The following is a 22,633-nucleotide window of genomic DNA, read 5'->3' as shown; positions in this document are numbered from 1 at the left end:
AACAGCGCATTCATTGTATTTTACAAGTGGTCTAGCCCTATTTTTTTTTTTTTTAAATCTCTTCCTTGACCCAAATGCTCCTCAGGAGTATATTTTTCTCCTCCAAAATGTAGGGGCTAAAGAACAAAATCAAATTTTACCTCCCACTCTCAATGTATACAGTCAGAGAATAAAGGCTATAAAATTTCCTTGTTTTTGTTCTTAGTTTCTTTGTAATGGGGAATGTAAACAATATCCATGACATCCCCCCCCCCCCCCCGCCTTTTCATGGAGATCCGGGGGCTCCATTCTCAGAGTAAAATGTGAATGGTACATTCCCCCATCCCTAAAGGCTGTCTGATGCAGTAGCCTTCCACAAAATGTACTACAAGGGGCGCCTGGGTGGCGCAGTCGGTTAAGCGTCCGACTTCAGCCAGGTCACGATCTCACGGTCCGTGAGTTCGAGCCCCGTGTCAGGCTCTGGGCTGATGGCTCAGAGCCTGGAGCCTGTTTCCGATTCTGTGTCTCCCTCTCTCTCTGTCCCTCCCCCGTTCATGCTCTGTCTCTCTCTGTCCCAAAAATAAATAAACATTGAAAAAAAAAAATTTAAAAGTACTACAAAATCTAATCTTACACTGTTTATTATATTTATGGAGTCCTCTTTCTAAATTTTATCCACTTGATTTAAGATAATAATGGAGGGGGAACTGAAACATTCAATTAAGGAATTATTTTTCTCTTTATATATTTCTGTCACTATTGTTTGGTACACACAGAATCCATATTATGCTGGCTTTGTTACAGACTCCAATTTATATGGCAAATCTTATTCAACTACCACATTAAGCCCTTGCTCTACTGCTAAGATATCTACTAGAACCAGATACACTGCTATGCAAAACTTTGTTTTCACATTCCTTTTTTCTGGTATTATTATTGTCAAGTTCTACTACCTCTCTGTTTGATACAGTTTTGCTTTGTTTCTTGACTTTTCTCCTGCTACTTTTGCTCAATTTTTTAAAATGTTTATTTATTTTTAGAAGAGACAGGGTGGAAGTGGGGAAGGGGCAGAGAGAGAGAAACACAATCCAAAGCAGGCTCCAGGCTCCGAGCTGTCAGCACAGAGCCCGACACGGAGCTGGAACTCATGAAACTGCGAGTTCATGACCTGAGCTGAAGTCAGACACTTAACCAACTGAACCACTCAGGCACCCCATACTTTTGCTCAATTTTTAATGCTTCTCTACTTTCTAATTAAAAATCAAGGGGCACCTGGGTGGCTCAGCTGTTTGAGCATCCAATTTCGGCTCAGGTTATGATCTCAAGGTTCGTGAGTTCAAGGCCCACGATTCTCTCTCCCTCTCTCTCTCTCTGCCCCTCCCCTGCTCATGCTCTCTCTCTCAAAAATATACAAACATTAAAAAAAAATCTTAAAAGTATACAAATTAAGTTGTTTTCAGCAGATAACACAAAACTGTGTAATACCACTACTATTTCATTCCAGAACATATTCATCATTCCAAAAACACCCACTCTTATAAAGAGTCACTTCCTAATCCCCTCATCCCACCCCTGACAAACACTAATCTATGTTCTATCTCTAGATTTGCCTATTCTGGACATTCCAGGTACAGCTGATTCTAGTTTTTTTGTTTTCTTGGGTGTTTTGGGGTTTTTGTGTTTTTTTGGGGTTTTTTTTTTGGTTTTTTTTTTTTTTTTTTTTTTTTTTGCAGCAGTTATGTACTGTAAAGTTGCTGTGAATGCTGAATTACAGAGATACTCAGCCATGAGTGACCCCAGGGATGACCAGCTACAGAACCATCCAGCTGAACCCAGCCAATCTACAGAATGAGAAATACCAAATTGCTGTTATTTTAAGTCATGAAGTTTTAAGGTGGTTTGTAACATAATAATAGCATAAACATGGAAGCATATCAGCAAGTGCCAGGGACAACATGCCTGATTGTATGTGAGGACAAGCTACAGAACGATTTTCCAGAAAGAAACCCTAACTGTCCCAAATAACAAAATAGCAAGTCTGCCCACCACTTCACACACAACAGTACCCTGTACCAAAATTTTTATCTTAAAAAGCCTGCCGGCAAGGGCGCCTGGGTGGCTCAGTCAGCTGAGCATCCGACTTCGGCTCAGGTCGTGATCTCACAGTTTGTGGGTTCGAGCCCCGCATCAGGCTCTGTGCTGACAGCCTGCTCAGAGCCTGCAGCCTGCTTCAGATTCTGTGTCTCCTTCTCTCTCTCTCTCTGCCCCTCCCCCACTCATGCTGTGTCTCTCTAAAATAAATAAATGTTAAAAAAAAAAAAAATTAAAAAAAAAGCCCACCGGCAAGTACCAAAAGAACGAAAAGCCTATCTCAGGTATCTGACAGGTATCTAATTTAGGGGTGGAGGGGAGCTCAGCATTTTGGCTATGCGCCTACATCTGCCCATCCTGAGCAGCTAGTCTCTGAAGAGGTGTGGAGCACTTTTACTTGTGTCTGTATCTCCTACAAGCCTCAATGCCCCTGGTCCCACTCCATTTCTCAGGTAAGGGAGAAGATCTTATAACTTTGAGGCCTGGCAGTCTGAGCTGTGGTGCAGCCAGGCCTGGAAGGGCTTCCCCTCCCAGGGCATGGTGTTAGATACACACAACTTGGCAAGGGCTCCTGAAGTTGTGTGAGAGGCTGACAAGGCATTCCGGAACAAATGCAGCTACAGCCTTCCAACACAGAGCTAGGAATTTGTATAGAAAAACAAAAACAAAAACCAAGTATGTGCACTTAAGAACTTCATCAGCTTTTATAAACATCACGTTGTCCATGATCGAAAGTCACGTCCACTGGAGATCTCTCTACCCAGACTCAACATTTAGACCCATTCCTTTCTACTACTGAGCTGTGAAAGCCTGATGGACACCTTTCATGATGATTATTTCAAACAAGAGAGGCTCAACTTCCCATGCAAAAGGATTTCAACTCCATCTTCCAGGGGTTCCAATGAAAAATTACTATATCAGTCTGAAAAACCATCTGAGGCCTTCCACCCTCATCCACTCCCTTTAATCTGAAAAGACCGTATAGTGGTTCAGGTGGCTACGCACCAACAATATGAGATTAAAAGTTCAAAAGAAAGTTCTGAAGTTAAGAAATAAAAACTAGACACAGTCCATAACAAAATCTAGATACTTCCAAGGGACAAGAGGAAGGCCAACCATAATAATGAATCAAGTACCTTTCCCAGAAAAATTAGCACATGTATGTTCATACAGAAGTACCTGGACACATGGCCACATTCAATTGCAAGGAATTTCAGGCCCACTAAAACCAACTTTGTGCTTTTATCTGGACACACAGCCCTTGACCATGCCCCTTCCCCCCAGCACCACCCACTCTGAGCCACTGGCATTGTGCTGCCTGCCAGGTAGCTTTGATTTGCACCCTTCTTTTAGCCTGGCAGGGCCTCTCCAACCTCCCTCCCTCCTTCAAGTCTGAGTTCATGTGCTAACTGCTATACGAGGTCACCTTAAACACCATTTGCCCTTTCCCACTCAAAGCAGCCCCACAATCCTTCATGAAAACTTCCAGGGACAGTACCTACACCCCCTAACTGCACAGGCAGCAAATGCTGGGCTGGTCTATTTACATGTGTCCCCACTGGTCTGCGAGCACAGGAGGGCCTCCTCAAATACCTGTGCAGGTCAATGGTTTGACTGAGATGTGCCCTGCCCATGAGGAATGACGGGAACCTCAGCAGCACTTGTGCATGCACTGGAGTTGGGTCAGGTAAGATTTCTCTGGAATCTGTGAAACATGGCATTAGAAAGGACTGAGGGGCCCCTGCCCCACAACAGCATCCCCAGAAGAGCACCACCTGAGAAAGACACAAGAAGCATGCCTTACCTTGGTCGGTTTTGGTTGCTGGCTTCCAGTTTTCAGCACTAATTACCGGCAGACAGACCTGCCCCTTTTCATCGATGTTCGGGTGATAGATCTTTGTTTTAAATGTGATCTTCGGTGGTTTGAATGGGTACTCTGCTGGAAAGTTGATTTCGATTCTGAAGGCCCCCTTATCATATGGAGGGTTGTCCTGCAGGGAATGAGAAAAGATCAAAATGAACACGCTACAGTTCAAACACCTGTAGCTGAGACAGGACTGTCCTGTTTACTTGAAAAATTAACTTATTTCAAATAGTATGCCAATTGAAGCCTTGTCACCTTCAGGGCAACCATCAATTGGTGTTTCCGGAGCAGGATGTCCGCAAAGCTGCATAAAGGTCTGCAACTGGCCGTGTGGTCTCTTTCTCTTTGTATCCTTCATAGACTTTGTTTGTTTGAGTAGGTTTAGGTTTACAGCAAAACTGAGAGGGAAGTACAGGTATCCCCCACTTTCCAGAAGTTTGAGTGACGCCACTTTGCTTTCTTGAAAGACCTATGTTAGTACCTGTTTTGCTAGCCAAAAGACAGAAATCTGAAGAGGATTTTCACTTTTACCAAAAAAGGCAAAAAATGAAAATAGCATTCAGCATCTGTTTTGCAGCAATCATTTATAGAGACAGCACTGCACCTGGAACAGCCAGAGTGGTGGCGCCGACAAGTGCCTTCTTCAGGAACTGCACTCAGCATCTGAGGCAAGCTGTCAGAGCTTTGAACTGTATCTGTAATAAACATCTGTGCTTTACCTTGACTTTTGTCTATCTGTTAGCAAGACGTGTCCCTAAGGTATCAGACAAGCCTGAGAGGTTAATTTTGGGGTCTGGAAACACTAACAATTTTTTCCATATAAATTAATAGTAACTAAATGCTTCTTTGCTTTACACCATTTTGGCTTATAAAAGGTTTCCTAGGAATGCTCCAGTTGTGTGTGTTTGTGAGTGTGTGTGTTTTAAGACTTATTTTTAAGTAATCTCTACACCCAACATGGGGCTTGAACTCACAACCTTGAGGTCAAGGGTTGCATGCTCCACCAAATGAGCCAGCTGGGTGCCCCAGAATGCTCCCCTGATAGCAGGGGAAAGCTGTACCAAATTCCTATATGTCCCCTCCTCCACTATCAACATCCCCCATAGAGTGGTTACAATCGATGAACCTACACTGACAGTTAATTGTTACCCATAGTCCAGTTATACTAAGGTTCATTCTTGGTATGCATTTTGTTGGTTTGGTATGGTATCATACATTATAGGTGGAATCATTCAGATTAGCATATTTCATTTAGTTATATTCATTTAAGGTTTTGCCATGTTTTTTCATGGCATGATAGCTCATTCTTCTTAGCACTAAATATTTTGTTTTCTGGATTTATCACCACTTATTCCATTCATCCACTGAGGGACATCTTGGTTGCTTCCAAGTTTAGCAATTATGAATAAAGGTGCTATACACACCTGTGTGTCAGTTTTTGTGTGGATATGCATTCCTAACTCCTTTGGGTAAACACTGAGCAGCATGATTCCTAGATTGTAGGTTAAGACTATTTTTAGTTTTGTTAAAAAGCACCAACTGTCAGGGTGCCTGGGTGGCTCAGTAGGTTCAGCAACCAACTCTTGATTTTGGCTCAGGTCATGGGATGGAGTCTTCCAGCAGGCTCCGTGCTGGGCATGGAGCCTGCTTGAGATATATTCTCATTCTCTCATTCTCTCTCCCTCCCTCCCTCCCTCCCTCCCTCCCTCCCTCCCTCCCTCCCCCTCTGCCCACTTGTGCTCTCATTCTCTGTCTCTCACAAACTAAACATTTACATTTTTTTAATGGTTATTTACTTTTGAGAGAGAGAGAGAGAGAGAGACAAAGCATGAGTGGGGGAGGGGCAGAGAGAGAGGGAGACACAGAATCTGAAGCAGGTTCCAGGCTCTGAGCTTTCTGCACAGAGCCTGACACCGGGCTTGAACCCACGAACCTTGAGTGAGATCATGACCTGAACCAAAGTTGGACACTTAACTGACTTAACCACCCAGGTGCCTCCAAACTAAACATTTAAAAAAAATCACCAACTGGGTTGCCTGAGTGGCTCAGTCGGTTAAGCATCCAACTTTGGCTTAGGTCATGATCCTGAGGTTTGTGGGTTTGAGCCACGTATCAGGCTCTGTGCTGATAGCTCAGAGCCTGGAGCCTGCTTCAGATTCTGTGTCTCCCTCTCTCTCAGCCTCTCTCCTACTCACACTTTCTTTTTCAAAATAAATAAATAAATAAATAAACATTAAAAAAACAATCACCAACTGTCTTCCAAAGCGGCTGCACTATTTTATATTCCCACCAGCAACAAATGAAAGTTCCTCACCAAGACATCCTCCCCAGCATTTGTTAGTGTTAGTGTTTTAGACTTTTGCCATTCTAATAGGTGTGTATGGTATCATGTTACTTTAGTTTGCAATTCCCTAATGACAATATATGATGTTGACTATCTTTTCATATGCTGATTGTCATCTATATATCTTCTTTGGTGAGGTATCTATTCAGATTTTTTGCCCATTTGAAAATCAGACTCTTATTATAGAGTTTTAACAATTTTTTGTATATTTTCGGATACAGCACTTTATCAGATATGTCTTTTGCAAATATATTTTTTGAAAATATGAACAGTCACACACAATATGAACATATAACAACCCAACCAAGACCACACTGAGTGCTAACGGTTCAAAGAGGTGGCGGAACTCCAGCTGAACTCTGGGGAACAGAGCTTGCCCCTAGTTGCTATCCACACATGGCCAGAACCATGCCCCACATCCTTGTCCCTAGGACAGCTCAAAGATCTAGACTTCAGGGCCTGGATGCCCTGATGGGCCCAGGAGCCTCTGAGAGATGCCCCAAGAAAAAGAGCCCCAGATTCTTCCCACCCTCCCTCTACCTCCAGGGTTGAGCAAACCCTTCATCTACTGCCTTTCCCCAATACTCTGGCTCTCCTGTGTGCCATCCAGGTGTGCCATGTCACACCCAACCCAAAGAAAGCTAAGCTTCACAGAGCGCCCAGGAATGCTATTGGCAGCCCCCCCCCGCCCTTCCTCTTCAAGCCCCAAACCATCTGGGCATCCTCCAGCAAAACATGGCTCCTCTGTTGGGAAGCAAGGCTGGCTTGCACCAGGTCTCTACACTGCCCTGTGTTCTAATCCTGCCCAAGGAAGGGAGGCATGGGGCAGGGGCTTTGGAGGACAGGTAAAGTTGGGGAAGGCTGAGGGGTGAGAGAAGACTTCCCGACAGATAGGACTAAAGACTATGATGGTGGGGTCTGGAAGGGGCAGTCTGGGGAAGACAAGAGGCTGGGAGCAGACAGTGTGGCCGAGGGGTTACACAGGGTCTTCCTAAGGAAAGCCTGGGGCCACGTTTAGGGCTCCGAACTCCCCCTGAACAGCGGGATATACTCTCAGATTAACCTGTGGGGAAGCTTGTAAGGAAGTTGGAGACTCAGGGTCAGGAGTGGAGATGCTAACTAACAGTCTGGGTCGTATGCCTGTGTGAGGAGACTGACCTGCACACACCTGGGAAAGGATGTTAGGAGAAGACACGATTGGGAAATCATTTTTATCCCAACAAATCCTTCCCTAATCCCTTCTTCATGAACACAGATTTTTATAGAACACTGTCCAGAAGTTAAAGTGGTAGCAGACCCCTCCCAGACCTTGCCCTGTCTGCCCACCCCGACTCACTACCTAGGACAGACAGCTCAACTCACTGTTACAAATATACAAATTTGTACAAATTACAAATGGAAGGAACTCAGAGAATACTGCTTTTGTTTTTTAGGAGAGATTTAAATTTTCTAAGTAAAAATCATGTTCGCTTATACTGCTTGAGCAAAGTGAAAAGAGCTTTCCTTTATAACTTTTGTTTGGCTTGTGATTTCTGCCAGATTTATTCATTCACTGCCCCAGACTAGTCACCAGCCTTGTGCCTTGCCTTGTGCTGGGAGCTGAGAGGCAAGAGATAGCTGGTCCCAGTTAGCAGTATTAACCTCGGTTCTACCTCCTCCTTGCTGGATAAGCCTGGGACATTCTTGAACATCTGTAAAATGGGAGTATAACAGCAGCCTGCACTGATGATGAAGTATGAGCACATACAGTCCAATGAGCCTGGCACCTGGCAAAAAGCTCAAGAAAAGCAGCTCTCTTGCTACCAGAAGCAGGACAGGCTGAGCCTCTCACCACAATCCAGGGAGTGTGGCTAAGCTCACCTTAACTTCTCTGAGACTCTGTCCTTGTCTGGAGCTCTGCGGAGGACCAAAGGAGTGGCTCGAATGTGTGCTGACACACAGACTGTCCACCGGTCCCAGGGACTTTTGCTGAAGGTGTGCAAAAATTAAAACACAGAAGAAGCATATACCTTCCGGATAAAGGCCTAAAGCCCCACAACTTTTGACATTTCAGACCTAAACTTATTATGCGTGACCCTGACCAATGTTTTTCTGTCATTCCCACCTTTATGTATGCCTTGCATTCCCTTCAGCTCACATTGCTGTGTCAAGGAAAGTGTTTTTTTTGTTTTGTTTTGTTTTTTGTTTTTAATGTTTATTTATTTTTGAGACAGAGAGAGACACAGCATGAGCAAGGAAGGGGCAGAGAGAGAGAGGGAGACACAGAATGTGAAGCAGGCTCCAGGCTCTGAGCTGTCAGCACAGAGCCCGACGCGGGGCTCGAACTCACGAACCGTGAGATCATGACCTGAGCCGAAGTCGGACACTTAACCGACTCAGCCACCCAGGCGCCCCAAGGAAAGTTTTTAGATGTAAAATTAATTTCTTCTGATAATTTTTTTCTTCTGATAATTTTAACATGTCATAAATTACTGCACAGATTTTAAATTTTACTCTCTCTCCTGAAGACGCTATAAGTGACAAGCCAAACATGTATCCACTCTCCCTTTACATAAGTATATTTTATCAACAGTATGGTTGAGAAAAAAGGAAAAAGAAAAATAACTTTGGTATCGCTTTCATGCTAAGAATCCCCTTTTCTGGGTCATCTGGATGGCTCAGTCAGTTGAGCGTTCAACTTTAGCTGAGGTCATGATCTTGGGGGCTCTGCGCTGACAGTGCGGAGCCTGCTTAGGAATTCATTCATTCATTCATTTTCTCTCTCTCTCTCTCTCTTCTCTGCCCCTCCCCCACTCATGCTCCCTCTCTGTCTCGAAATAAACAAACTTTAAAAAAAAAAATCCCCTTTTCTGCATTTGCTTCTAGTCATTACACACATGCATGTAAATAAGATTTGACCACTCTTTACCAAAGACTTACTACATGCTAGCTGTTTTTCTGTCTTATCTCCAATTCACTTCCCCCAACAGCACCCTCAGGCAGATGCTGTCATCACCCACATCTGGAAACTTAACAAGTGAGGTGGAAGTTGAGTAATCAGCCTAAGACCCTAAACTCACCCTTCCTCTCCTGTAACACAACTTGCTGCATGTGCAGGCATACCTCATGTGATGGCATACCCCATCCTCGTCACCTCTGTGGGGCCTGCGGGCAAGAGGCACTGATGAGAATGTGCTGATGCTCATGTGGCTTGCTGTATCATGAGTCACGAATTGTTCTCTGTCCCTGTACAAGAAGTCTTTTGTCTCCTGCCAGCGTCCAATAAGCCGTGGCAGGCTACCTTGTTAGCTTGCAAGTAGGGCAAAAACTTCAGATCCTTCACAGTTCTCGACACTAACTTTGCAAGGCACAAAGTCATTCTGTGGCAACTAAGACCAAGAGGAAGCTCCTCCACACATGGCATCAGACCATCTGGGGCTGTTTACCCATGTGTCCTACTCCTAACCCTGTGGCCAAACCTAATCTTTCCTTTCCAGGGCAACCCTTCAAGAATCTCAAGACCCCATTGCACGTCTTCCCTTTCTTGAATGTTGACCCTGATTCCTTCAGTTTCCCCACAGAAGTCACAGTTTATGTCACTGCTGTGACTGCGTTCTCTGTGATGCAGTAAGGACACCACACAGCTCTCTGGCAGCCACAGAGGAAGTCAGTCCAATCCTCCCGCTCCCTGACGTATGTGGACTGCTGCCACATGGTGTGTCCCCACAGCATGTACACAGCTAGCTGTCTGACACCACATGCAGGACTCATGGCTGACTGGATGCGAACAGGTGGATCCTGGTTTAGAGCTAACGAACATGCTGTCCCTTCTTCACTCCAGGATGAACTAAAGGCTCTGTGTATCGCATCCACTTCTGTCCATTTTGGTGACGACCCCTCAGTCGCATCCCATCCTTTCCCCATGCCTCACCCAGCAAGTTAACAAAGCCTGAAATTCACAATGATGCCAAGCCCACACCTGACCTGCTGGCTACCCGCCCCCCAGAGTTGAGCCGTGCTGTTGAAGGGGAGCTTTCTATGCTCTCATGTCTTCAGGGTCTACTCTAGAATCTTGTCAATTGGGGCTCCTGGGTGGCTCAGTTAAGCGTCCATCTTTGGCTCAAGTCATGATCTCATGGTTCATGGGTTGGAGCCCTGCATTGGGCTCTATGCTGACAGCTCAGAGCCTGGAGCTTGGTTCGGATTCTGTGTGTCCCCCAACCCACCCACAATCTCTGTCCCTCCCCTGCTCATCCTCTCTCTTTCTCTCTCTCAAGAATAAATAATCATTAAAAAAATTTTTTAGAGTCTTCTCAAAAGCTGAGATAAGCTCATGGGTCTTCTGAACACAGACAATGTCTTTTTACCCTTTGTAAACTGTCAAGTATTTATTCTTTTGTAGCTATTCTGAAAATAAGCTTCCTGATTGCCTGAATCACAAAATCTGCTCAATTAGTAGGCTGATTTTGCACTAACGTTGCTTTCTGAATGAGTTATTTGTACCATTTCCAACAATTTGGTTCACAGGGTTTTTCACACTATAGTTGTCAATGAAGACCCCACACTACAGAATTCCATCATACTGAAAGTATTAGTGGAAGTAATCTTAGAACTGGTTTTCCAATCTCTCATGACCAAACTACCCTATGAATTATATCTAAATTTAAAAATCATGCTCAGTGGGGCACCTGGGTGGCTCAGTCAGTTAAGCATCCAACTTTGGCTCAGGTCATGGTATCGCCGTCTGTGAGTTCGAGCCCTGCGTCGGGCTCTGTGCTGACAGCTCGGAGCCTGGAGCCTGCTTCAGATTCTGTGTCTCCTTCTCTCTCTGCCCCCCCCCCCCAACTCTCACTCTGTCTCTCTCCCTCTCTCAAAAATAAATAAACATTAAAAAAAAAATTTTTGGGGGGCGCCTGGGTGGCTCAGTCGGTTGAGCATCCGACTTCAGCTCGGGTCACAATCTCACGGTCCATGGGTTTGGGCCCCACGTTGGGCTCTGGGCTGATGGCCCAGAGCCTGGAGCCTGCTTCCGATTCTGTGTCTCCCTCTCTCTCTGCTCCTCCCCCGTTCATGCTCTGTCTCTCTCTCTGTCTCAAAAATAAATAAAAGTTAAAAAAAAATTTTTTTTAATTTTTTTAATGTTTTAAAAATCACAATATCCATGAACTGAATTCAATAAGGAATATTCTCTCCTCTGAACTCGTATGTACTTCTCACAACACAATCCACTACCCCCAGGAATGAAGTAGCCTTATTGTTATTCTTCATAGAAATATAACAAAAGCAACAACAACAACAAAGTATTAAACATTCCATCCCCCAGGTAATAGCTGTTAGTCGCTGCTGCATGGCCCTGCTATGTTCTCTATGCATATGTAGCATAAACAAAGACATTTTATTCTGGACATCTATACGTATATATTTTTTAATTTTTTTAATGTTTATTTTTGAGAGAGAGGGCTAGCGAGCAGGGGAGGGGCAGAGACGGAGGGAGAGAAAGATTCCCAAGCAGGCTCTGCATTGTCAGCATGGAGCCCGATGTGGGGATTGATCTCACAAACCGTGACATCATGACCTGGGCTGAAAGCAAGAGCCAGACACTTAACTGACTGTGCCACCCAGGCATCCCATCTATACATATTTCTTATAAGTAGTTATAAAACTGGAGTCATACTGTCTATATAATCTTTCATAACTTCTGTTCATGTTGCTATCTATACATTGTCTTCCACTCTGCAATCCAGATGTTTCCCATTTCTGTCACGCCAGAACACCTTGCAGGTGGAGCCACACTCAATGTTACAGAGACCGTGGAGGGCAGTGCCCCAGGTGGCTTCTGTCCACAAAGCCTGTGCCTGGTTTGGACAAGAGCTCAACAGTTCCCACCAACATGGAAGGATGCTCTTCTCCCTAAGAATATCCCCAGTGCAATCTGAGGTTGGTGGCAAAATTATTTTTTATGTATGGCTCTGGGTCAGAAACCAGGGCTCCCCTCATTTGGTTTCAACCATTACAGCTACAGAAAAGCAGAAGGAAGAAGCTCCAGGACAATCAACAGGAAAGCGGAGAAGAGCAGAAAACACAAACCAAGGCTGGGCCCTGAGACAGGCAGGACTTGGCTCCTCCTCAGTCCCGAAGGGCAATGTAGAAAAAAGGAAGGTATCTGGAGGGTGAGGATTTCCGGTGAAGTGGGCTATAAAGTGAATAAGGATCCAGAAAGGAAGGTGAGAGATTACAACTACAAATGTAGCAACAAAAAGGTAAAAGAAGGAAACCAAAGCTTCACACACGCTCCTGGAGGCCAGGGTGGAGCTGAGGGAAATCTTCCTTCTTCCTTGACAAAAAATAACCTAACACTAAAGGAGCTTTTATATTGTGCCTGGGAGAGTGCCAAATACTTTTAATCAAGAACACCACACTAATCACCAGAGGGCAACAGGAAAAAAAAGGAAGGAAAGGGTGCTTATGTCACAGACATCCGAACACCCTACTAGCTTCAGAAAGTAGGTTTTGTTGCAAGTGGGGAAAAAACGTTTTTTAATTGAAGCAAAATTCACGTAACACACAATTAACTATTTTGGCACATACAATTCAGTAGTATTTAGTGAATTCATAATGTTGTGCAACCACCTCTAATTTTAAGACTTTCTTTGCCCTCACTCTGTATCCGTTAAGTAACAAATGGAAAATCGAGGCAATGAAACTTTGTTCAATTTATTACATTTTTTTTTTAATTTTTTTTTTCAACGTTTTTTATTTATTTTTGGGACAGAGAGAGACAGAGCATGAACGGGGGAGGGGCAGAGAGAGAGGGAGACACAGAATCGGAAACAGGCTCCAGGCTCCGAGACATCAGCCCAGAGCCCGACGCGGGGCTCGAACTCACGGACCGCGAGATCGTGACCTGGCTGAAGTCTGACCTGGCTGAAGTCGGACGCTCAACCGACTGCGCCACCCAGGCGCCCCGAATTTATTACATTTTTGCTTCAGTAGAGGCTGAGGGGGCTTGGCTAGAGGTGGCTAACTTCTCCCAGGAGGGAGAGGAGACAAGCTCAAGGTTGAAGGAGGGACCCTCAGGCGGAGGCAGGCAAGCCAAGAACACACACTGCTTTCTACAATCTGGCCCTAAAGTTGTTAAAATAATGTTCAATACTAACAGAGACAGAAATCCTCGTTTGTTGTAGAAAATGTGGGATGTGGGCAGGCAGAGGAGAAAACAAGCTCCTCTAGTCTAGCCTCCCTGACAGAGGACTGGGGCCAGAACCTTAGTAGATGGCATTCCTGCCCCTTCTTTTAGGTGAAGGCACATGAGGCTCTCTCTCACATGCTGGGGAACTGTGCGCACAGTGCCATAACACCTTTATTTACTTTACAGGCTGCCACCAACATTACCCTCATCACCCATGTACACTTATCTCCTTGATCTTTCTAATGGCTGCAGCATATTCTGCTGTCTGGATATACCACAATTTCTTTACTGCTACCCCCCACTGCAGGGCGTGAACTCCGTTTCATTTGTAAAGACGATACCAATAGTATCACGAGTACCTGTGGGAGCAAGCATTAAAGACCCTACATTTTTTTTTTTTTTTAATTAAAAAACAAAGCTACTATGTATTCCCAAGGCATCATTGGCCAGTGCCCCTTCTTCACCACAGGAAAAAGCACGGGAGGCAAGGTTGTAGGGAGCCATGAGGATATGGTAGCAGCACTCACTCTGGGAAGCCACAAGATCAGTGATGTTCTCATATAAGAAGCCTGGGTTTATCTAAAACAGAGGGAAGTGGTGGCAAGGAAGCCTTGTTCTGGTGGGCTCCTCACAGCACTCTGATAGCTGCTGCATTTTGATCACCTGTCTTCTCCATTAGTCCAGGAGATGCCTGAGAGCAGGGACCCAAGGCCTCAAATGTTTGCTAAACTCAGATTGTCTTCTCGATTATAAAATCATCAATGCCAGTGTTTATGTTATTCTTTTGAATATGGCCAGGAATGGGTCAGCTCTCAGAATAATGGTTTAACACACCTGAAATACAATGACCCCAGAAGTCAGAACCAGCCTGGAGCTTATACACAGAAGAGAAAACATTTCTACAACTCTGGATATCCTAGGCACCAGTCACAGCTTAGAGTTGCTAATAAAGTAGGAAGTATGAGAATCTCACAGTCAATCTAGGTGGTAGGGAGTCAATTCTAGGTCATTCACATGGAAATAACACAAGCTCTTATTAGAAAGGAAAATCTGATTATTGCCGCTTTTTTTTAAAAACCAAAGCTAGGGGTGCCTAGGTGGCTCAGTCTAGCTGAGTGTCTGACATCGGCTAAGGTCATAATCTCACGGTTCGAGTTTGAGCCCTGCATCAGGCTTGCTGCTGTTAACGTGGGGCCCACGTTGGATCCTCTGTCCCCTACTCTCTCTGCCCCTCCCCACTCACACGTTTACATTCTCTCTCAAAAATAAACATTTAAAAAAAAAGCTAATTACAACTGAATTTAAAAAAAAAAAAAGCAGGCCCAAATAACCCAATTCTAAGAATGGGCAAGGTAGGGGCTCAGTTGGTTAAGTGTCTGACTTCAGCTCAGGTCACGATCTCACTGTTCATTAATTCAAGCCCCACGTCGGGCTCTGTGCTGACAGCTCAGAGCCTGGAGCCTGCTTTGGATTCTGTATCTCCCTGTCTCTCTGCCCCTCCCCCACTCACGCTCTGTCTCTGTCTCTCTCAAAAATAAATAAACATTAAAAAAAAATGGGCAAGGTAACATGAACAGACATTTCTCCAAAAGATACATATAAATGGCCAACAAGCACAGGAAAAGATGTTTCAAATTATTAGCCAACAGGGAAATGCAAATCAAAACCATAATGGGATACCACTCTGTACCCACTAGGATGGCTGTAATTGAAAGGACAGACAATATCAAACGTTGGCAAGGATATGGAGGAATTAGAACCCTTACACACTGCTGGTAGGAATGTAAATGATACAGCCACTGTGTTAACAGTCTGGCAATTCCTCAAATGGTTAAACATAAAGTTACCATATGACCCAGCAATTCCACTCCTATGTAAATACCCAAAAGAAATGAAAACACACGTCCACCTAAAAACCTGTACATGAATGTTCACAGCGGCATTATTCATAACAGCCAAAAAGTGGAAACGATCCAAATGTCCATCACCTGATGAATGGGTAAATAAACCATGCTATATCCGTTATAATGAATATTTGGCAATAAAAGGAATGAAGTACTGATACATGCTACAACAGGGATGAACATGAAAGTATTACGCTAAGAAAGAAGCCAGACACAAAAGGTCATATGTGGTATGATTCCATTTATATGAAATATACAAAATAGCTAAATCTACAGGGACAAAGTAGATTTTTGGTTGCCTCAGCCTGGGGGGAATGAACTATGGGTGGGGGGTGATTCTTTTGGGAGTAATGAAAAATGTTCTAAAATTGTAGTGATAGTTGCCTAACTGTGAATAGACTAAAATCCATTGAATCATACACTTTAAAAGGATGGCATGTATGGTTTATGAATCTCAATAAAACTGTTTAAAAAAAAAAATCAGGGGCACCTGAGTAGCTCAATCAGTTAAGTGTCCAACTCTTGATTTTAGCGCAGGTCATGATCTCACGGTTCTTGAGTTCAAGCCCTGCATTAGGCTCTGCACTGACAGCACAGAGCCTGCTTGGAATTTTGTCTCTCAAAGTAAATAAATAAACTTAAAAAAAAACAAAATCAAAGCAAACACAGAAACAGTGGTTCTCAACTAAGGGCAATGTTGTCCCTCTCAGACAGGTTTAGAAATGCCTAAGGGTGCCCTTACATCATCCCAATGACAAAGTTGGCCACTGGCATCTAGTGGACAAGAAACAGGGACAATATGACACAGATAATCCACACACACATACCAAAATGCAGCGTACAACACAACCTCACTGAGAAATACTGCTTTAGGATAATTACAGATTGAATTTACAAACCGTGTGTGAGGTGCTTACTATGTGTGTCACATGGTGCTAGGCACAGGAAGTAGAAGGGAAACAGATTTCAGGCTCCCACCTGAATCAGAACTCACTGAGATAGATATCAATATCACAATACAGCAAAAGTCACACTGTGAGCAGTGCCCAAATAGAAGGGGGCACAATGATGGGTGGGTCACACCAGGCCCCAACAGGCTGTCCAGCCAACAGGCATTCCCCCATTTCTTTGCTGGCAAACTTCTGGTTTTGTATGCAGTCACACTGCTCCCTATTGTGACACAGGGGTAAATCCTGACTGGTCTAAACCTGTCCGACAGGTAGCCACCAGCTGCTAGTGGCTATTGTGCACTTGAAATGTGACTCTTCAGAGTTGAGAAGTGCTGAGTGCAAAACACCACCTGGATTTCTGAGATCTTGTATTTATTTTATTTTATTTTTTTAATTTTTTTTTTAACGTTTATTTATTTTTGAGACGAGAGAGACAGAGCATGAGCAGAGGAGGAGAGAGAAAGAGGGAGACACAGAATCTAAAACAGGCTCCAGGCTCTGAGCTGTCAGCACAGAGCCCGACGCGGGGCTCGAACTCACAGACCACGAGATCATGACCTCAGCCGAAGTTGGATGCTCAACCGACTGAGCCACCCAGGTGCCCCCTTGAGATCTTGTATTTAAAAAAAAAAAAAAAAAAAAAAAAAAAGAATGCAAAATAGTTCAGTAATAATTATTGATACTGATTATATGTTGAACCATATTTTAAACATATTGCATTACGTGAACTATTTACAAAATGAACTCCCAAATGAATTTTTAAAAATTTTAGTGGGACTACTAGAAAATTTTAAAGTACAGCTGTGGCTCACAGTATGTCCCCACTGGACAGCACTATCCTACTTCAGCCAGTGATTGCTACAGGGTGGGGTGGGGGTAAGCCATGTGTCCTGGTTCTGGATAACATGTGAGGGGCCTGTGGGCAGCTTCTGGGATAGGTGTCTTTGCTCTTGGTCACAACACACTACATGTATGATAAAACTTCACAGACATAAACACACACATATTAACACTGGAGAAATCTCAATAAAGTCAGTGGACTGTATTACTTAATTTTCTGGTTATGATATGATGCTATGGTTACGCAATAGGTGAAGGGTACTGCCAATCTCTCTATATTATTATAATTACATGAGAATCGACGATTACCTCAAAATAAACAGTTCAAAGAGACAGAGAAGTGAAGGGAAGAGAAGGTCCTCTTCCGACCCTGGACACTGGGGCCCTGCAGGAGTCTGCAGTACTGCAGCAGTTTTCTGACAGCTGGGTAAAAGCTGGACTGAATTGAACCAAGGTCAGGAGAAGAGGAACAGGCAGAATTCAGGTCCTTGCTCACATCACTGAGTTGCTGGATTAACCAGCTAAGAGCACAGAGCATGCACCATCAGATTTTGTCAGGTGCAGTAACTTTCCCTTTGCAAAGCTAAATTGAGTTGGGGGCTTCCTTACTTGGGAGTCAAAAGTGACCTCACCAGTACAAATGGTGACTGCAGAGAACACAGAAGGGTAAGATTCACCAAGACCAGGGGATGGGGAGTTTCAGAGAAGACTCAGGAGGAGGAAGATGAGTACCCTAAGCAGAAGGGGCAGCCTCCTAAGCAGGAATAGAGGTCATGTTCCTGAGAAAATGCGATGTCTCTCTCTCAAAGTTAACAGGAATTTGATGCAACAATTAGTTTTGAGTACCCTAGACACAGCCCAACTTAGGGTCAACTGGTGGAGGGCACTGACCTGTAGCCCACACAACAAGGAAGCAAAGCTGTTTAAAAGAGGCTGGTATATGGGGCGCCTGGGTGGCTCAGTCGGTTAAGCATCCGACTTCGGCTCAGGTCATGATCCCACAGTTCGTGAGTTCGAGCCCCACGTTGAGCTCTGTGCTGACAGCTCAGAGCCTGGAGCCTGCTTTCACATTCTGTGTCTCCCTCTCTTTCTGCCCTTTCCCTGCTCATGCTGTGTCTCTCTCTGTCTCAAAAATAAAAAAACATTAAAAAAAAAAAAAAAAAAAAGAGGCTGGTATCCAGCACACATCAGGGAGAGTTGATGATAAGCCTGTGAGGCTTTGCAAAGAACTCCTGAAATGGAAAAGCTTGCACAGAGACAAAGGTACTTCCAGTTTTCGAAAGACAACATTAATCAGTGCAACTGATGCCCATCCCCAAAAATATTCTGGAGGAGTTCACCAGAACCTGGTATGTGTGGGCACTGAAAGGAGACAGCAGTGAGCCTCAGGAGCCAGCACAGAGACCGGACAAACTGCAATGTCAGAGAGACTCTATTTCCTCTCCCACCAGCTGGCGGGGGGGGGGCACAGCAAGGAAGTACAAGACTTCTCCAGAGAGCCTTCATTTCATTTTAAAAACAATTCTTGGGGCAGCCTTTGATATACAAGGCCTCAGGGATACAAAGATGACTCACAAGTCTGCAGTTCTGAAGCCCAGAGGCAAAGACATTCAGGGCAGCTGACTGGAGCACTGACCACAACATTGGCTGAAGTAAACACTTGTTCTGCGCCTGCCCTGCAGGAGCACCATCAACCTATTTAGTCCCCTGCCCACTGTGAGAGGCAGGGACTTATGAGTTTTACAGATGAGAAACTGAGGCACAGACCATTAGAAGGAAGACTACTGTCACTGCTGGAATGTCTCCACCTGTGAACATCTTACCTTCTAAGTAACAGGTAAAACTAGCACCACCATAAGTACCACCATAAGTTCAGGGTGACAATGATATGGGACAGGAGTAGCCCAGGCAAGAAAGGAACTCAAGATGGAATAAATTCCTGCCTTAAAGAACTAAGCACTCAAATCACAAAATTAGAAAAGGACAAAGAGCAAACACCAAGGAAAGAGAAGACATCATAACATAAAAGCAGAAGTTAACATAAAAGCAAAAATTAGCTATTCACAACACAGAAAAAGAATGAAATTTCTACTTCATAATACTAAAACTAGTATGATCATCTTACCCAAATCCACTAGAACACAAAAAACACATTCCAATCTCACATATGAACACATACAAAAACACTAAAGACTAGTAAACTTAACACAATAGAATTATTTTAAAAAATAGTCCACAGTGAAAGAGGGGTTAATTCAGAAAGGGAAGAGAGATTTAATTAACAGGTCACTTTGAAAACCCATATCATAAAATTTAATTGACAAGTAATATGGCCTTTAATGAAATCCACTCATTCCTGATTAAAATTAAAAGATTTGAGAGCAACATCAACAAAATGGCAAAGCAAGCAGCTCCAAACTCCTATTCCTCCACAGAAACATAAAACAAAACAAAACAAAACAAAAAATGCACGCAAGAAACTGTCAGAACCAATTTTGTAAAAACTTGGGAAAACAGTCCAAGGTTTACAGCAACTAAATAAACCAAGAATCAAGAAAAAAAGCAACTGAAAAATGGTGGGAAAGCTTTTGTGGCAATTTTACCTGCCCTTACTCTACCTCCTCCCAGGCTGGGCAACAGACAGTCTTGCAGATGGCAGCCTCTGTTTCCAGTGTGGGACCCTGGTCCCCGGCTCCAGAGGGAGCAGAGCAGAACTTACTTGCAAATTATTGTGTCTGTCTGTTCTAATGTGTCCAGGGGCTACCTGAGGCGCTGACACACAGTGCTCATCTCTGTTTTGCCTAACTGAGAATCCACATAGGGTGAAAAATCATAGGCACTGCTCAAAAACATTGTAAGACACAAGCCACCTGGAGCAAAAGATAATGATTAAGACTTCCTAAAGTAATGGAGGAAAAGCCAAGAAGAAATCTAGCGAAATTAGGACATTCAAAAGTGCTCAACCACACTGGGGAATTGAGAAAGCCATGCACATGCCTCGAACAGGCTACATGCTCAGAAAAGTCCTGAGAAGATCTGAAATTTTCACCCACTGTCTAACTATAGCCTCAACACAAGCAACAAGTAAAGGCTTGGCTCTGTGTTGAAGTAGTACCCTAGACAGAGCCAATCTGCACAGACCGAGACTCTTTTTTTAAGGCTTCTGGCAATCAAGGAAATTTCAGCCCAAACACTGGTAGAACACAAGTGAAACCTTTAACAATCAAGAATAGCAAACCCCAGGGCGCCTCGCTCAGTCAGTAGAACACGCATCTCTCGATCCTGGTGTCAGGAGTTCAATCCCCATGGTGGGTGTAGAGATTAAACAAACAGGGGTGCCTGGGTGGCTCAGTCAGTTAAGCATCCGACTTCAGCTCAGGTCATGATCTCACAGTTCATGATTTGAGCCCTGCATCAGGCTCTGTACTGACAGCTCAGAGCCTGGAGCCTGCTTCAGATTCTGTGTCTCCCTCTCTCTCTGCTCCTCCCCTGTTCATTCTCTGTCTCTCTCTCAAAAATAAACATTAAAAAAATTTTTTTTCAAACAAACAAACCAGCAAACCTTGGGCAAGAGGGAGAATCTGATTCCAGATTACAACATTCAAATGTCCAGTTTTCAATAACAACAACAACCACCACAAAGTATACAAAGAAAAAGACGGGCGCCTGGCTGGCTCTGTCAGTTAGAGCACATGATCTTGGGGTTATAAATTCAAGCCCCATGTTGGGTGTAGAGATAACTTAAAAATAAAATCTTTAGGGGCACACCAGGGTGGCTCAGTTGGTTAAGTGTCTGACTCTTGTTATCTGCTCAGGTTGTGACCTCATGATCAGGAGATGAAGACCCACGTTGGGCTCTGTGCCGAATATGGAGCCTGCTTGGGATTTTCTCTCCCTATCTCTCTGCCCCTCCCTTGCTTGAGGATGCTCGCACACACTCTCTCTCAAAATAAATAAACTCTAAAAATAAATAAATAAAGGGACTCCTGGATGGCTCAGTCAGTAAAGTGTCCAAATCCTCATTTCAGCTCAGGTCATTATCTCTCAGTTTGTGGGATGGAGCACCGTGGTGGGCTCTGCGCTGACAGCACGAAGCCTGTTTGGGATTCTCTCTCCCCCTCCTTCACGCACACATACGCCCTCTCTCACAAAATAAATAAACTTTAAAAAACCTTAACATTTATTTATTTTGAAAGAGACAGCACGTGCAAGTGGGAGAGGAGCAGAGAGAGAGAGGGTCAGAGGACCTGAAGCGGGCTCTGTGCTGAAAGCAGATAGCCCAATGCGGGGCTCAAACTCATAAACTATGAGATCATGACCTGAGCTGAAGTCAAATGCGAGCTAAGCCACCCAGGCGACCCTAAGATTTTTAAGTAATCTTTATATTCAACATGGAACTTGAACTCACAACCCCAAGATCAAGAGTCGCATGCTCTACCAACTGAGCGAGCCAGGAGCCCCAATTATAACCCATTTAAAGGAATAAAATAAATCAACAGAAACCACTCCTGAGGAAGTCTAAACACTGGGCTTACTAGACAAAGAATTAAAATCAACAGTCTAACACATGCTCAAAGAAGCAAAAGAAATAGCGGACAAAGAGCTAAATAAAACCAGGAAAATGATGTCTGAACAAAATGAGAATGCCAATAGACAGAAATTGTAAAAGGAAAACAAATTTTAAAGCTAAATAGCACAATAAGTGAAATGAAAACTTCAGTAGAGTAATTGGACAGTAGGTTTGAGTAAGCAGAAGGAAGACTAAGAAAGAATCACCTGAAGTTAGAAAAACTGAAATTATCCAGTCTGTGGACCAGAAAGAAAAAGGAATAAGGAAAAGTGAACAAAGCTTAGGGATATATGGGACACCATCAAGAAGACTAACATATACATTGTGGGAGCCCAAGCAGGCTAGGAAACAAAAAAGGGGCAGAAAGAATATTTGAAAAAATAATGAGCAAAAACTTCCCAAGTTCCATGAAAGATTAATCTACACATCCAAGAAGCTTAATGAACTCCAAGGAGAATCAACTCAGAGAGATCCATACCAAGACACATAGTCAAATCACCAAAGAGATAATCTTGAAAGCCATAAAAGACAAATGATATGTCTGGATCTTCAGTAAGACAAACAAATGGTTTCTTACCAGAAACCACAGAGGCCAGAAGGCAGTGGAATAACATATTCAAGGGGCTGAAAAGACCGTCAGCAAAAACTATCCTCCAAAAATGAACGAGAAATTAAAATATTCCCAAATAAAAATTGAGAGGGGCACCTGGGTGGCTCAGTGTATTAAGCAACTGATTCTTGGTTTTGGCTCAGGTCACGATCTCATGAGTTTATGAGACTGAGCCCCTGACAGTGCGGACCCTGCTTGGGATTCTCTCTCTCTCTGTTCTTCCCCTGCTCGCGCACATGCATTGTCTCTCTCGTGCTCTTTCAATCAATCAATCAATCAATCAATCAATAAACTTAAAGAAAAAAACCCTGAA

At 43.9% G+C, this 22,633-nt stretch overlaps 1 protein-coding gene across 2 annotated transcripts in view; it reads right to left on the bottom strand.

Moving 5' to 3' along the window:
• The window catches only part of UBE2L3 (ubiquitin conjugating enzyme E2 L3), a 55,372-nt gene that overhangs the window by 4,377 nt on the left and 28,362 nt on the right, over positions 1-22,633 (bottom strand). For both annotated transcript variants that reach the window (XM_019437429.2, XM_053902328.1), the window contains one exon: positions 3,875-4,061. In XM_019437429.2, coding sequence (XP_019292974.1) covers positions 3,875-4,061 — 187 coding nt within the window. The remainder of the gene's footprint in view (positions 1-3,874; positions 4,062-22,633) is intronic.

The sequence above is a fragment of the Panthera pardus genome, unplaced genomic scaffold, assembly GCF_024362965.1.
Source record: "Panthera pardus isolate Hobbes unplaced genomic scaffold, ASM2436296v1 HiC_scaffold_15, whole genome shotgun sequence".
Lineage (NCBI taxonomy): Eukaryota > Metazoa > Chordata > Mammalia > Carnivora > Felidae > Panthera > Panthera pardus.
Note: the sequence above shows the minus strand (reverse complement) of the source record. Positions and strands in the feature narration are given on the sequence as shown.